Here is a 16,523-nt window from a genome sequence, read left to right as displayed (position 1 = left end):
ATAACTCACCTTCCACGTCCCCACATAAGCACTTTACTGGGGATGTGGGTCCATGGGCTGCTACTATGATTGTGTGAGATAATTCAGCTGGTATTTGAAGCTGGTAAGAAAGGAGACACTTCGACCATAATCTCATATTGGTCTCATGAAGAGGAATCCAAACCTGACAGCCCATCATAACCCCCAAGAGCATGTGCGCCTTACTTGTCTAACTCAAGTTGTCCCCAGGTTGTCTGAACCAGAAGGTGTTCACCCTGACATGCTTCTAGGAGGGATCCCAGTTCTGTAAGGAATGAGACCAAATAAATGAGTACATTTTCTTTTATGCTATCTACATGCAGGATTTTCAATTATCTTGAGCTCTCAGTACTGTGCAACTAACTAACACACTACACCAGCCTGATCACGGCTGTTTTAACTACCTCCTAGTGCAACAACCCTATCTCTTAAGGCTGCAAAACTATGCCTTCTGCAATTACAAGATCACAAGTTCATCTTGTGAAATCAGTGCTGGAAGAAAAATGAGCTAGTATAAATCATACTAGACAATCACCTTAACATATCCTGGATGTTCTAGTGAGGTTGCATCACTTGTGCTCTCATGCTAACATGCGTCATTTCTAAGCAAGGGTTTTACTAAAGGAACAATGTCATAAAGGAAAAACATCCTCTAACTCTGTTTACTATAGCCATTTGAATAGAACTAGCCATTAAATGACTCTTAAGTGGTCAGATGCCTGATCTGAACCTGCCCTTGTAGCTTCCACTTAGTTCCAGGCAAGAACTAATGTTGCTAGTAACTCCTCTATACAATGGTACCTATTAAACACTGGAAGACTTGGGCAGCAGCCATACAGTTTACTTGACATTGTTTCCCACAAACATATAAACGACCTTCTGCGAGTTCTTCTTTATATGGATGACTGAAGAGAACGTGCTTTGTAGAGAGAGGACAAAAACCACAGTGCTAAAAAGCACTTCCAAAGGATGTCCTGCTTTTTTTGATGCATAATTTTTCAGCAAAACTTTCCAGTATAACTTCCCATTTCCTTTGGAATACATAGTTCTCCTGACCCAACACAGCCAAATGGAGTACTTGATCGCTGTGCCATGTATGACCTTGCGCAGCATTACTCACACTTTCAGCTGTGGTGCTTCCCACAGCCTGTTCTCTTCTGCCTGCTCCCCAGGTAGGAGCTGATACCCTTATCATGCACAGCTCTTACAGTCCCACTTAGATTTTCCCTTGAGGACGGCAGCTTATGGCAGAGGAGAAAAAAAAAAAAGATTCTCTATTTCATGAAGACTCTTCCACTTTATCCCAAACCATTGAAAATTTACTCTTGAAAGCCCAAAAAGAAAGATTAAACCCTGTTCCCCCACATTTCAGAAATTCGACAAGTAAGCCCAATACCCTTCATTTCTAATGGCAGCTGTGCCTATTGCTCAGCTCACAAGACCAGACTGCCTTCTTGCAAGCACAGCATGCTGATGTTGCAAGAACATCACCAGATTGCAAAAATTTTTATAGGCAGATTTGTTCATGATCTGAGTAACTTAAGTAGTAACTTTTCAAACAGAAACTGTATCTTTGGACCTTTGTTTTCTTCACTTTTAACTGATTGCTCAGCACACGCTTGCAGCCTGCCTTCATGCATGCACTGTGCCATGATGTAATACAGTGAGCAATCACAGGATTGCAAGAATGTTTCTAGACAGATTTGTTTACAATCTAAGAAACCCAAATAGTAACTTTCATAATAGGAGTCCTATCTCCAGTGCATTTTGTGTATGTTGCTGTGAGACCAAAAAGAAAAAATAAAAAAAATACAAGAGCATATCTTTGTACAATGATTGCAATAACAGATGAATAAACATGCAACCTGATACTTCACATCTGGTATTTCATCACTCCAAATACCTTATTCGCATTCAAATATATTTAATACCGTGGAAACTTTATAAGGTAGTGATGTCTTTATAGAGGCAGTAACTTGCATGGAACTTTTAAAATTAAAAGCAATAGTAAAAATAATTTGTAACATGTTACTGTATTCTTCCTAAAGCTAGTTACCTCGCAGTTTCCTGACAGAAACCCAGAAAGACACCTAATAATAGCAGTTAGCTACAGAATCACTCAAGCCTACAGAATAGGATTTCTTTTGCCGATGTACTAGTTCACAGTTCAATTTTAACATTCAATTTATACAAGGCACTTTGGAAATGAAGACTATTATTACTCATCGTGCAAAAATTCTATCATCTGAGCAGAAATTTTTATGAAAGTACCATTTTCCCTTTACTGTCATGGTAATGCAGGCCAAGAGATTTTATGCATGAACTAATAAACATATACAACAGTTTTGAAAGGCTGGTATGCACCTTCTCACGTTAATTAGTACTCATTCTTCTCCGTAAAACAACTAAACATGCTACAAAACTTCCTTTTTAAATAATCATTAATACACTCTTAAGTAGTTTTGTTGCAGAGATGAATACCTCCAATGCAAATCTGATGACTAATTTCATTCGTAACTGAAGAGCTGTTTACAGGTCTCAAAAATTAAGATCAAACTATTTTGTTGTCTTAAAGGCAAAAGCCACCTTTGCTACCTTGAGGCTAAGTTAGCAATGCTGATAGTAACATGTCTGCAGGCGTTATTACGCTTGCTAACAACTTACCTTACTTTGGCATTGTCCCTAGAGTTGCACTAAAGCTACATCTCGCTATAGCTGAATTTAAAAAAAAGACGAAAACATGCACACAGGGCCATACCCATTCCCGTGGTAACTGCAGTGACTTCAGTGTTACACAAGGGATAAAAGTAGGGCTGCATTTCACAGCAGCTTTCATTCTTGTAATCTTTTCCAAAACACTCTCCCAGGAGCAAAGACAAGCACAGGCAAATATCCTGCCAATAAGTGAGTTCACAGGGATCGCTACAAGTAACTAAACTGTCAGCAGTAAAAGACCAACAATTGGAACAAAGTACAAATATAGGACAGCCAATGCCCTCTAATGGGCTAGAGTTTTACTATGTGCTGGATAAACAAGGACACAGAAATTCATTGGAATTGATATCTGAGAGGGCACGCAAGTATTAGGGTGTCCCACTTTGTACTAGTGGATGACATTTGTGTTTTATCGATACTTCTTTTGAAACGGTATAGATGAAAAAAATTCTTACCAATACCTTGCAAGACAAATGAAAATGGGTCTAAGAGTCAAGTCTTTCCTCCATTGGCTATGGTCAACTGCCTCCACAAAGAGTGTGACCATCCATTTATAGATGTGTTCCTCTATCCTCCTTCAAGCTTTCGTATTTATTCCCTCCTCACCTTTTTTTAATTTTATTTACTACTAGTCAATACTGTACTAGGAGCAAAATCAAAACTGTAAGACCATCACAACCACACAAGCACACGCACACAGGAAGGGGGAAAAGGAGCGACGGATGGTGCTTTCCTGCAGAAACCTTATCTCTGGTCCCTTGGCCTTACAGCGTACTCCCTTTCTCTCAAGAATTTCCAAACTACAGTTCCTGGAATTTGCCCCTCTGAACCAAAACAAGCGTCTTTGCTTCTTACCCAATCATTTCCTATAAATTTAAAAACAAGAGTTTCATTAAGTTTTTATTTTGTTTTCTGAGGGTTTCTTCAAGGACCCATAACCCTGTACTGGTGGCAGGGTCAGTGGCAGCCTGAAATGCTCCTGGTCTCGCACAGGTCACCACTTTGTCCGTACAGCCCTAGGATGCCCCAGGACCTAAAAAAAAGTTAAGACATCCCCTTCCCCCTCCCCAGCCACGGGGCCCTGCAACCCTTTTCTGTGGGGGTAGGATCGAAAGTCCTTTGTTCTTGTCGTCCTCTGGTGCCGCAAGTTACTTCTCTGGGAAGGCAAGGGGAGAGGAAGAGGCCCTCCCCTTCCCTTCCCTCCTTCATCCAAGATCGCAGCTGTAGAGGAACAGCTGAAGCGATTCAGACTGCCCGGAGAGGTCACAGATGTCCCTCAGTACCGCTGGGGCGGCTCTGCCAGTGCGAGCCACGCTGTTGCTGCCCAGGTGGCACCGCGGGCAGGCCCCCTCGGCCACCCACCCCGCACGCCCCCCCAGATTTCAAGGCCCCCCGTCCTGCTCGAGCAATCCTCCAGGTCCCCCCGAGCCAACCGCCCAGGAGCCTGTACACAGCCCTCTCAGAAATGCCACTCTTAAGGACGATTTTAGACCACCACAAAGAACAGTGAAGAAACTCTGGCTTCTGCTTACACGAATGTCGCAAAGCTCTCATTAAATCAAAGGCAGAGACTTAAAATATTTCTTCAAGCAAAATCTCTGCTCTTCTCAAAGTCTCTCTCCAAAGATAAAAAACTACAATTGCTTAACTTAATCCACACAGAGTGATCATTATATTTGCCTCCGTAAAGATCATATTTGTTCTAGTGCCTATATCTAAAGGTAATTTCAGTCAGAAAATGAAATGGTGCTCCCTTGACCTTTTGTCTTACATGGTTCATGAATTACTGACACATTACAATATCCCCGAACACTATGGAAGCTTAGAGATATTGCAATGTCTCTCTTGTAAGTGAAATAAACTTGGTATGCCACTAAAAGGCATTAAATTATTTTCATTATGCCACACAGAATCTAAAACACTTACACTGTTTTGATTTCAAAATCCTTGGAGAACAATTATGCTCTCAGGGCCATAAGACTCTATTAGAAAGTCCTCAGAAACCTAGCATGGTTTCAATAAATCCTCAAACACTACAAAGCAGTTACTCAGCTTGAAGAATGAAAACACGAGTTCATCCACTGCAAAGTCAGGATGTGAATTCTGCTCATGCAGTACCCTGCACTTTCTAACACATTTTTTTTCTTCCCAATCAGGGCAACGCTTTAAGTCAAGTTTTCAGCATCAAACATACATACCTCCTTTTTTGATTGAAAATAAACAATATTTGATTTAGGATGAGCATAAATATATGAGATGTGCATATATGCTTGTGGTATTACTAGCTAGCAGTACTAATCAGCAATTAGATATGCATAAATAGTTTTCTACATATATAATTTCACAAATGTTAACATTTAGGATTAGAGAACCATTAAATTAAATCAGTGATTGTCGAAATGAATGGATAAATATGTTAATTTCTTTAATTTATACAACGGCACAAAGAATGCTTCAAAACACCAAAAATCAGATTTCAGGGGTGATTACCGTGGTTGTAGGGATCCCGATTTAAAAAAATGCAGCCACCCTTATTTTGGCTGATGAGGCTGTTCAAGCCTAAGTAGAGCTTTTGAGCATAAAGACACAATAAGCTTGTTTGTATGTACGTGCTTATGTCCTCCTAGGAAGAGCACAACCTTCTAATTAAGCAAATCATCTCCCCTTTCCAAAGAAAAATAACACCACCGAAATGCAATCAAAACAAGCGGAAATGGGCAAGAAGGAGGGGACAAGAGAAATTATATTCCCCTGTGCAGGCAGAGAAGGGGAGGGCGGGAAGAGAGAGAAAAAAAGGAGGAAACACCCCGGCAGGAAAGCGGGACCCAGCAACTTTCTGCCAAGGGCAGCTGAGATGCTTCCCCACAACTCTTCCTCTCCAGAGGACGTTTCGTGCGGCCGCCGGGGTCACACGGCAGCTGCGAAGGGAGGCCGGGGGCCGGGCCCTGCCCGCCCTGACCCCCCCGCAGCGGTGTCCCCGTTTCCGTGCCCTCGGGCGGGGGGCGCGGGGGCACAGCTGGTGGCAGCTGCAGCACCATCTGCCTGGGGCTGCGCCCCCGGGCCGGCCGCTCCCCCCGCCGCCCCCTCCTCTGCCGCCGGACAGCGCGGCCAGGTAGCGGGGGCGCCTCCCCGCGTGCTCGCCCCACGGCGCAGCGACCGCCCGCCGCCGGCCTCCGCCGAACGAGGAGCCGGAGGCAGGGCCCCGCCGCCCGCGGAGAGGAGTTTGCAAAATGGAGAAGGAAAAGCGACGGAGCGAGAGAGCGCGGAGGAGCGGGACGAAGGCTAAGGAGCCCCGGATAGTGCGTGCAGATGTCAGTATCCCTCGGCGGAGCGTGTATTTATGGAATGTTGTCAGCACGTCATCTGATTTATAGCAGTTTGCACGGAGGGAAGGGGAAAGAAAAAAAAAAAGAAAAAGAAAGGCACAAAAGCACCCCTAACTTTCCTCTTTCATCGAGGGGCTTCTGAACGCGACACGAACTTTATCACTTCACAGTTTAATATTGCGTGTCCTGCCACGTGATCACACAGACTGTATTTCCTATTTCCCTTTCTTCACCATTTATTGAAAAACAAAGAAAAACGCTTACTTTTTTTTATGCTCAAGGAGCAACACATTTAAAAGCTTCTTTTAAACATTCCCATTCAGCCAGAGCATAGCCTTCATTAAAGACACAGTTCTGCATCAATATTGCTTCCTAGTGCCAGCGGTGAAGGGATTGGTTTCAGACAGTCCTGAGCAACGCACCAGCCCAGCTGAGCTCCCTCAACTTCACAGATTTCTTCAAGATTTTCTCCAAAAGTACCAAAATCAGAGCCAGGGATTTTGTGTAAAAACAAGCTGGGCTTTACAGTTCTCATCGGGATAATTATTTCCAAAGGCTAAATGTGTACCACTTACCATACATTTTGCCTTCATCTGATAAGATGATTTTCCTCCTCCCACATGGTGGATAGATAGCTAGAGCCTCCTGAAAGCTCTGTTCAATGTCAGGGCTCCAGACACCTTCTGCATCATTGTCAATAGGTTTATCTGCAGAATCACTCATTCTTTCAATATCTTCGGCAGGACTCTCGCTGCCGCTCCAGCTGCTGGGCTCAATGGTGATGGCTGGGGTCTCCAAGCCTAAGCCTGGAGTCTTAAAGGAAATAAACCTACAAAACAAACAAACAAACAACCCCAAAAGGCATTAAAGACATGGAACTTCAGGCAAACATTTCTGTCTACTTCTGATACTCAGTTAACAGCATCAGCAATGGCGATAACATGAGCATGGGAACCACCCAGGAAAAGTAAAAAATTAATAACCGTTCTACCTCAAATCAGCAGAGGTGGAGCGGTAAGGTTGTCAGAAGGGGAACTCTTTACCACATTTTCTGTGTGCAATTACATGAAGGCATAGAGCATCAGGTTATTTTTCACAGATAGTCAAAGTGGGCATTAATATTAGGAAAACTCTGCAGCACATGACACATTTTATCTGAATGTATCTGAAGACTGGCACCCCTAAAATACGGAGCCCGATCCTCAGGCGGGGGTAAATCAGCATGCTTCCACTGGCTGGAAGGGAAGCACACCAATTTATGCCACAGCGACCACCAGAGCCTAAAACCACTTAAACGTAAAAACAAAAGCAAAAACTATTGTTCACATTCATCCGGATGTCAGTGGAGTAAATGGAGTTACACTAGCGATGACACAGCTCAATGTGATTAACTGGGAAAGGCTGTAATTTTCACATCTTATGCAAATAAATAATACAATCAGAATCGAGCTACATACAAACAGAAATCTTTAAAATGATAATACCAGAGAAAGGAACTACAAGAAAAGATATACACTTCGCCTTTTTTAAAAGATGTCTGTCACAGAACCATAGCAGAACAAAAATTACAAGCTTCAAGTTGCTGAATCAATTTAATAAGAAATAATTTAATATAGCTGCACCTGCTCACACCACCAGAGCTGCAGATCTGTCAGTGTTCCTTTTATATTTTTGAGAGAAATACAACTCTGCTATAAAGACTTGCTCCAGGCAAAAAAGCTGCTATACCAGACCAAATTCATCTCTGGTGTAATTCTTCGGGAAGTCAGTGAAATAACACCAGGAACAGATTTGGCTCAACATGTCTAGGCATAATGCAGTTTTATTTTGAAAAACGAAGAAGTTTGGTGACTCTAAGTGATCTAAGTGGATGGGAGTGTTCAAACATGCATGCATGAGCTGCACACGCACTTAAAAATCCAGTTAGTTGGCTAAACACTCAAAAAACCCTAAACTATAACATTTTTATTCTTCTGGGGGAGGTGAGAGCAGGCCCTTTCTGCACGCAGAAGAGAGGGGCTTCCCCTTCTGCACACCTCCATCCTCACGCCGATACGCCTCTCAGCGGGGTCTCAGTACATCATAAAATAACAGGTGAAAAGTGGCAGAAGGGCATTCACCCCACAGAGAAAGAAGGGGAGGCTGTACGTCGGAGGCTGTGACAGCTCTGACGAAACGCCTTTGGGCTGGAGAACTCCCTGAAAGAAGAAATATTTACAGCAGCTCTCACCCGAACTAACCAATCAACCAATCACTAGAGATAACCAAACCTGATAGTCCGGTCCCTCAGAGGCTACAGTGCCTTGCAAAAAAACAGAGCTGAAACTGGGGAAACTGGGAGTAGTCTCTCAGTCTTGCTAACCAACGTTACCGGTCTAACATCCAAAGTATGGGGTATTTCCACTTCTCCAGGCTCTAACAGGAGCTCGGAGGCATCAGTACACGCAAAATAAGACTCCCAAGAACTTTATTTTCCTTCCCTGCGTGTCTGTTTCTACGAAGAGGCATTTCTTAACTTCGCATTTGTTTGAACATTTCAGCACAGTTTATAAAAATGTTAGTGCCTACCCACCAGTAATCTCAAGGCTAATCAGTGTCTCGAATGCCTTTTAATAACTGATAATGAGGGAGCAGATGGATTCACAGGGAACCACACACAAATGGTAAGTGGGCGGGAAGTCTGGCCAAATACACCACTTATTGTCTGGGAAATCCAAAATGTACAAAATTTTTAAAGTCTTGTCACAAAGAGGGAGATGTAAACCTTTGTAAAATAGTGAAATACCATCCTTCATAATTCTCAGAAGGCTGAAGGGTTCATAGAATCATTAAGGTTAGAAAAGACCTCCAAGATCATCGAGTCCAACCGTCAACCCAACACTACCATGCCCACTAAACCATGTCCCTAAAGGATTGTTGATTCAATCCTTACAAGATTTGAACCTTGTACACAAGGTTTAGCCAAAACACAAGCACAGCAATACTGGGAAAGAACTGACAAACACAATCATGTCCACTTAAGCCTTCAAATACAGGGGGGAATTTTAGGTAAATGAGAGGTAATTGAATATTGACTGGGATAATTAGGGGGGTTTCAGTTTTACTGCCACAGTGCAGGGAAAAATGGCTACTGGAGATTTTATTGGCCTCACATGATCGAGACCATGCTTCTGCTTTAGCATTTCACCAGAAGACGGCACGGAGCGGGACTGTTTACTGGGTCAGTTCTTCAAAGGTGACTCAGGGAGGAAATCCTTCCCCTCCCTGATCCTGGGCACAACGGCATGCAACGCACAGCACAGCCACGGGCATCTTTCGCTCAGCCCAACCACCCTCTGCTTACAAAATCTGCCACAGTCATAGCCTCAAGTCTTATTATCGTCCTATAAACCAGCTCTTGTTATTACATTATGCTGAAATAATAATTAAAATGCACACAAGGAAAACAGAGAGGCTCTAAAGTAATTAATGTTACTTGATATTCATGTTAGATCTTGCATTGTGTTTACTGGTGAATTTTCACTAATGTGCTATCTCCCTTCCCATTCCTTTTTACCTACTTGGATATCATCTTGAGGCATTAGTAGCTACTATTCCAGCCCCTAAAATGTAAGACAACCAAGTGCTTCTTCCAGAACATCTGTACGATAGGGGCGGGGAGCAACCTGCTGTAAAAAAAACCCTTTCATGTACTAAAGGTTGCTTTTACTGATTTCCATTTTGGTGAACGCTGACACTGCAGATCAAGCTAGAGGACCAAGGAGCAAAAAATCTTGTATTACAACCACTAAATGGCTTCCTCTTATTTCAGGATAGTAATGAGCTACTCAGTTAATCACTTCCAGCTCAGCTCGACATATCAAAAGGCAATTCCACCTCCTCCTTAGCTTGAATTCTAAGGACACAACTGTGACGAAAAATTTCAGACCTGTTATGCTGGAGTTCAATGTGATTATCAAAAGTAATACAAGCTGTCAATAGATGAACTTTGTTGCACATTTCTAATGAGCTATAAATCTCATGTGAAAAATGTGGATTTACAATACAATTTAAATTTATAAAAAGTTAAAAATAAAAATAAAAAAAGCAAGCCTTCCTTATATTAGCAAACTCCAAATCTTACAATACCAACTTTCAGTGAAGGAAGGGTTAATCTCCTGGAGGCAATAAACCCCACCCACCCACCCCCCTCAAAAGCAGAGTTTGCACATGTGACAAATCAAGTTGAAGAGTTCTGTATTTGCTTTTTATCATGCTAACTTTTAGAGAACCAATTTCGTGCTTGTACTTTCTGTTAACAAAATTAAAACACCTCAACACTACCCAGAAAACCAACAAAAAAAAAACCCCAAAACCAGATTTTGGCTAACCTTTTTGTACTTTCTAAGATTGCTTAAAGCACACTGCAGCAGTTTAGGAGGTCTCTCTTCAGAGTTTCCCTTTTAACACCAGTCTCTCTCTTTCACATACTGCAAGACAGCTTCCCCTGTGCATAAAGTTCTTCTAGTTGCAAACCTGAATGCATCTTTCTTGCAGTTGCTGTCTAAGTCAATTCTAAGTATATCTGGTTTTCTCTGTAGTTATTGAGACACTTTTCTATGCATGACGGAGGTATGTTGCCCCGTCAAACAATGCAACATTACATTTAGCATTGGAGAAATTATTAGGGACAATGCTGGATTTTATAAATACATTTTATAGCCAATCCATTCAATACAGCTTCATGAGGTACAAGATATGACTTATTTTCATTACGTTCACTTCGTAGTGTAACTTGAGAAGTTACTTGAAAAACTCAGAGAAACAAGGATAGCTATTGTCAGAGCTGATCAAACCAATAAATTTAACTAAAACCAAATGATAGTCTGCAACATCTTACGAATGACTTCTTGCATAAAACATTCTCTTATGCCTTCACTTTACGTGCAATGCAAACCTGGACTTGCCCAGAAAGTCGCTGCTCACAGACCAACAACTGAGATCAATAGCTCTTCACCGGAGTGTAGGACAAGTGCAGATTTAATGCCTTGATATGTTTCATCTCCTTCAATACTTGCACAATGAACTAACACGGAAACATTGTCTTTCAAGAGTCATCAGAGCTGAATCTTATTTTACGATACCCTGCAAAAGTTAAACCATTTTCTCTGTTTGTTCAATTAATTTACTTTCTTGAATTTCAGTGTACAGGTGCAGAATGGTGCCTTCACTGAGGTATCACTTGTATATATACATAACCACTGGAAGAGGATTAATACTCTGCAGGTATTGGTGCAGGAACATGAGAAAGACTGAAAACATGCCTTGGTTCTGAGAGATGTCTGAGAAAAAATGATTATGTCTCCCCAGTCATCTAAATTCTGTCTGCTGGATCAAGTGCAGATATTTCTGAGATAACCTGCAATGGCACCTGCAAGAATTTGCAGGTGAGAAAGCACCAGTGTAGTTATCCCACACTGATCTTCTGGCTATGAATGGCTGCAGAAGGCTACCAAATAATTCTTACAACCAGCCCAATATTTGTAAAACAGGTCTTTCAGAAAAATCTTAATTCTTGAGGTAAAGATTTTGAGTGTTGAAGTGGTAAATTACACTTTTAAGAATACATTTTATTTTTAGTTTATGAACAACTTCATCTTAGCTTCAGTTATATAAAAACAATGGGACCAGGAATCCAACAAGCTTTTTATAAACATCAAGACGATAATGAGCAGATGAGTAAAAACCAACTAATTCTAAATTTGCAGATGGCAAATTTTCTCTCAAGGCTTGAAAAGTTACAGGCCCATGGGATTTTCCTTCTGCTTTGTTCAGCAGTGCAAATCCACAGCTGGAGCGCTAAGGCTTCAGGAAAGAACTGCTGGAGAGAATCCAGAGGAAGAAAGTTATCAGATCTAGAAAACATGACCTACCAGGAAAGGAATTAGGTTTGTTTAAATTTAGAGAAGACTGATGTGAGAAGATAACCACTTTCAAATAAGGAAAAGGTAACAGCAAAGCAGAGAAGCCGCTCTTGGCCAGTTCTACCAAGGATAGGACAAGAAGCAAAGAACTTAAGTTGCAGCAAGAAAACCATAGGTTGGGCATTTGGAAGACCATTCTGATTCGACAAACAGTCACACACCAGAAGCAATCAGTCTGGGATACTGGGAAACTGCTGGGGGGAGAGAGGTTGTTAAGAACGGGTGACACAAATGTTTCTCAGGAATGATGCAGCTATGCTTAGTCCTATCTGAGGTAGAGGAACGAACTAGATGATGCCATGAGACTCAGCAGCCACGACAGAATGTAAAACGCCCCAACAGAGGGAAACCTGCAGTGGGAGCACATCCTTGACCAGGCATGGGGGAACCCAGATGCCCAAGAAACTTCACAGATGTCCTAGTGACCAGACAGCTCTATCAGCTGCAGGGCAGAAATCCAAGGGAAACCAGGCTTCCTACCACCGATACCCGTGGAGCTACATGCTCCTTCGCTCTGCATGGTTTCCTCACACAGCTGCTGGACAGTCTGCTATGTGAACATCACTATATGTATATTCAAGCCATTTTATATATAATTTAGTTTTATGAGGAAAGGATATAATGCAGTACGAAGAATAAAAATGTAAATCATTTACAAAGCATCCAATGGCGAAATCATTAGCTTAAAATTACTTTATATTGTATTTTTGTTACAAGGTCTACTTATCAGCAATTATTCCTTCTAAGAAGAAAGAACAACAGGAGAGAGAAGCAGCCCATTTCTAGGATAAAGTATTCCTTTAAAACTCAGCCAGACTAATTCAGCCATTCACTTTTGCCATTGAAATGAAATAAAAAGAGTTTTTCTCTGACTGCATGAACACTTCAGGGAGAAATTCTGATGCTGTGCTTTTTTGGCAATCAAGTAGTTGCATGCAATGATGCTTCCATGTACTTCCTATCATTCATATAAACTAGTTCTGTTCTCCTAGGATTAAAGTTACTATTTCTCACTTGGGATTCAACCTTTTTACTAACTGCAAGCTACCTACTTCAGATTTCTCTTTGGGATCTGTCGAAAAATAATATGATCAGTTCATCTACAGCTACAGAGCACCTGTGAAAAGCAGCGTGATGGTTTTTTTCTGAAGAGAGTGCATTATGCAGTGAGTGAATTCAGACATTACTTTTTTCCCCTCAACTACCACATTCAGGTACGCATAGAAGTAGCAGGAAGACAGACAATGCCATGCCAGTGTATAAAATACCAAAAAGATGTAACTTAACATCAGTAAAGTGATAGTTTCCTTCAAATATAACCCTGTACCCTGCTCATCTGAGAAGATCTATATGTGTATTTTCACAAACTGTGAGGAAAACTTACTGAACAAAGAATTACTTAGATCTGCAAGAGTAGGCAGCATATAGGCCTAAATGTGAAATTAGGATTATATGAACGATTTCTAAAAAGAAACAATGCATTCTCCTTGAACTGCTCATTTCTTGCTTATAGAAACAGATTACTCAGCAAAGAGTGGGCTGATGTTAATACATGGGAATTCTTTGCTTTGCAAACAGCTTTCGTCTCTCTGCACTCTTTATGCAACTGAAAAGAGTATTTCATACCACTCGGAGGGCCTAATTTATTTTTTTTCCAAAGGCTGCTTTTGTTAATATATAATTATTGTTGTAAGGATGCTGAGTCATTGACTCCAACCCAATTTTCTTTTCCATTAGTTTTAATTTCATACAATTAATAAAATGGTTCATCTTCTCAGTGGGGAAACAACTGGATTCTGACTGTGACTACACCACACTCACAGGCTCCGTTGGCTTTGTGCTGGCTCACCAGGACGCCTTCTGCGAGCAGCTACAGCTACAAACCATCCACAACATCTAGCTAGTGCCCAGCAATCCAACGTGCAAAGTGCCTTGTAAGGGGCTACACATTACTTGTGGCCCATGGTCTGCACTGATTACCAAGTTACCACCAGGTAGGTGAATCTTAACATGCCAGTTGTGAATCCCTATCTCATTACGGTCACAGCTGTTTGAGAAACAATTCCTTCCTCATGTGATACTAAAGCAGTCACATTCATCCTAGGTGCTAGCGCTCATTTATGCCCAGCTGGTTTCAATTATAAGGGTGTTCCTGGGATTTAACCCAGCTCAAATACTGCATTGTGGTGGTAACCAACAAAGATTATTCTAAATATGACTTGGCACTCAGTGGAATGAAGAATAGCGAGCGTCGTGTCTGACTTGCTTTTGCTAATTACCAACATGAAGCAAAGGAAAGGATAAAATATTTACAGCTCTCAGAAGAAGCCATTCTTCCTGCAACTGCAGGAGGCGACTGTGCAACAACCCAGCTGCCGTGCTCTGCGGTGGGAGCTGATCATGCGCCTACCGTCACCCAACAGCGATGGCTTGTGAATGGCAACGGCAACATCTATTACCAGTGTAACGCCATGGCGGGCTTACCCCAGCTGTATTCCAGCTGTGACTTTTCAATGACAAGAGCCGCTATATTGTGAAGTGGGGATTATTAATATTTCACCCATTTGCCGATTATTCAGCTTTTAGAAGAATGCTCTGTGTCTGAGGGGGGTCTGCCCACACCTGGGGGGCTCCGCTCCTAGGGCAGGTGAAATGGCTGTAAGAAACACTCCCCAGCCCCAAGACCTGTAAGTAGAGGCCACAGTATAGTCCCCCAGGGCAAGGTTTGCAGCCACTGCTTTGCTTGGGGCATGTTTACAGAGCAGTTTGGCAGTTCATATAATATATTGCTACTATATAATGTATAGAATTCATTCTGCTGCCAACACATGTAAACAGAAAATAAAAACTAGCATATGTAGTTATCAGGACAATGGGCTTTTCTACGTACACGACTGGAAAAAAGGACACAAAAATAGATGCAGTTCTTGCTTACATCTAACAACTGTCTCTATTCCTTGAATGCCTTAAGTTCAGTCACCCAATGGAGGCTGAGGCAGGGGTTCAGTCTGCACAGAGGCTCTGTGCCTTCCCGGACTCCACAAATTATGAATTACAGTATAAAAGCCCAAAGAAAACAGACACTGGCCCTCCTTCAGCTCCAGTGGTGTTCATCTCTCCCTATCCCTGCATACACATAACTTTGGCATCTGGACCTGGATACAGACACAAACACCCTGAATGCCTTGGAGCTAGCCATCTTGTACATCTAACGGTGGTTTTGCCACTGTTTCAGTCCCATCTACCTGGGAGTATGTGAATAATGTAAATGCAGTCAATGGTTTTCATATGTGTAAACAGACAATCCCTTCTTTGTAGTTTGTTGTAACTGCCTTTCCACAGCAGCCCTGAGCATGACTATTTTTTACCCCAAAAGACAAACTGGAACTATTAATACCACATACCAATTATTACAAATATTAGAATTAGATACGTCCTTGATCTCTGGTGTGTTACTAGCTTCCTGCTGGGACCACATATGATCCATTGCTCACACATAGGACAGACCTGGCAGCAAGTCGTTCTGTCTAGACGTAGCCCTGAAACCGTTTGTTCCCCCGACTCCCTAAGCCTCCCCAATTTTATTGGAGTTGCCATGTCACACAGACATTTGCAAAACCAGATTCAATCCCTCATGTTCATAGCTCTCTTATTTTATTCCTAGCATATGACTAACTGGTTTTCTACTCCTATATTAGATTTTTTCCCTCTTTTTTTTTTTTTTTATTAACTTGTCAGGATGAAAGGTTTTTTTCCACAATGGCTGCAAAAACATGAGCATTCACTCTAACAGCTCTGAGTGAGGTGGGAAAAGGGACAGAAAACCACCTGCTTGAACAACTTTATGTAAGTTCAGTCAGGAAAGGGAAAACCAATGCTATTTGAAGGGTGGTCCAATGTCTGACTGGTTCATATGTAACATAAAACTTTCGTCTATATAAAAAATATTTTATATAATGATTTAAGTATTCTGTTAAAAAGGTACAAAAAAGGCACAGTAAAGTAAAAGGTTCATTCATTTACTCAGGTGCATTTGTTTAAACAAGAAATAGCCACAAGATTAACCCTTTCCCTACACCAAAGTGAAGGAGGACCCTTCTTCTATGAAGCAGGAGAAAGGCAAGTTTTGGACTAAAAACTGCAACATCCAATTGGCCAAAGCCACCCCTGGAATCCAGCACTGGCAACTTTTATCCCTCAAGTCCACTTGTTCTCTGCTTTGCAGTTGTTATACAAACACTCCTTTGCGTAAGTGCAAACACATACACACACGTACTTTCTCAAAGATTCATTGAAAGAGCTAAATTTTAGCTAAAATTCATTTTACAAATTAAGAAACTCTGCCAAACACTATCTATAAGCTTTATCACTCTAGAGCTGCTACAGAAGGTTGTAAATGCCTTGTGCTCATCTGAATGTGCCGATTTGGTACCAGGCAGAACCAAGAGAAAACAGTTTTATTCTGCTTTGGTGCTTCTACTTGAGCTACCGCCCCGGGCTC

General features: G+C 41.8%; 1 protein-coding gene across 8 annotated transcripts in view; it reads right to left on the bottom strand.

Annotated features, from left to right (window-relative positions):
• The window catches only part of TEAD1 (TEA domain transcription factor 1), a 155,649-nt gene that overhangs the window by 94,629 nt on the left and 44,497 nt on the right, over positions 1–16,523 (bottom strand). For 7 of the 8 annotated variants that reach the window (XM_075163191.1, XM_075163192.1, XM_075163197.1 and 4 more), the window contains exon 1: positions 6,635–6,824. In XM_075163191.1, the coding sequence (XP_075019292.1) occupies positions 6,635–6,782 (148 nt within the window). In that variant the 5' untranslated portion in view covers positions 6,783–6,824. Of the gene's footprint in view, positions 1–6,634; positions 6,889–16,523 lie in introns of those variants that run through there. The other variant, XM_075163198.1, reaches the window with a different exon arrangement.

Source organism: Calonectris borealis, chromosome 14, assembly GCF_964195595.1.
Source record: "Calonectris borealis chromosome 14, bCalBor7.hap1.2, whole genome shotgun sequence".
NCBI classification, from domain to species: Eukaryota; Metazoa; Chordata; class Aves; order Procellariiformes; family Procellariidae; genus Calonectris; species Calonectris borealis.
Note: the sequence above shows the minus strand (reverse complement) of the source record. Positions and strands in the feature narration are given on the sequence as shown.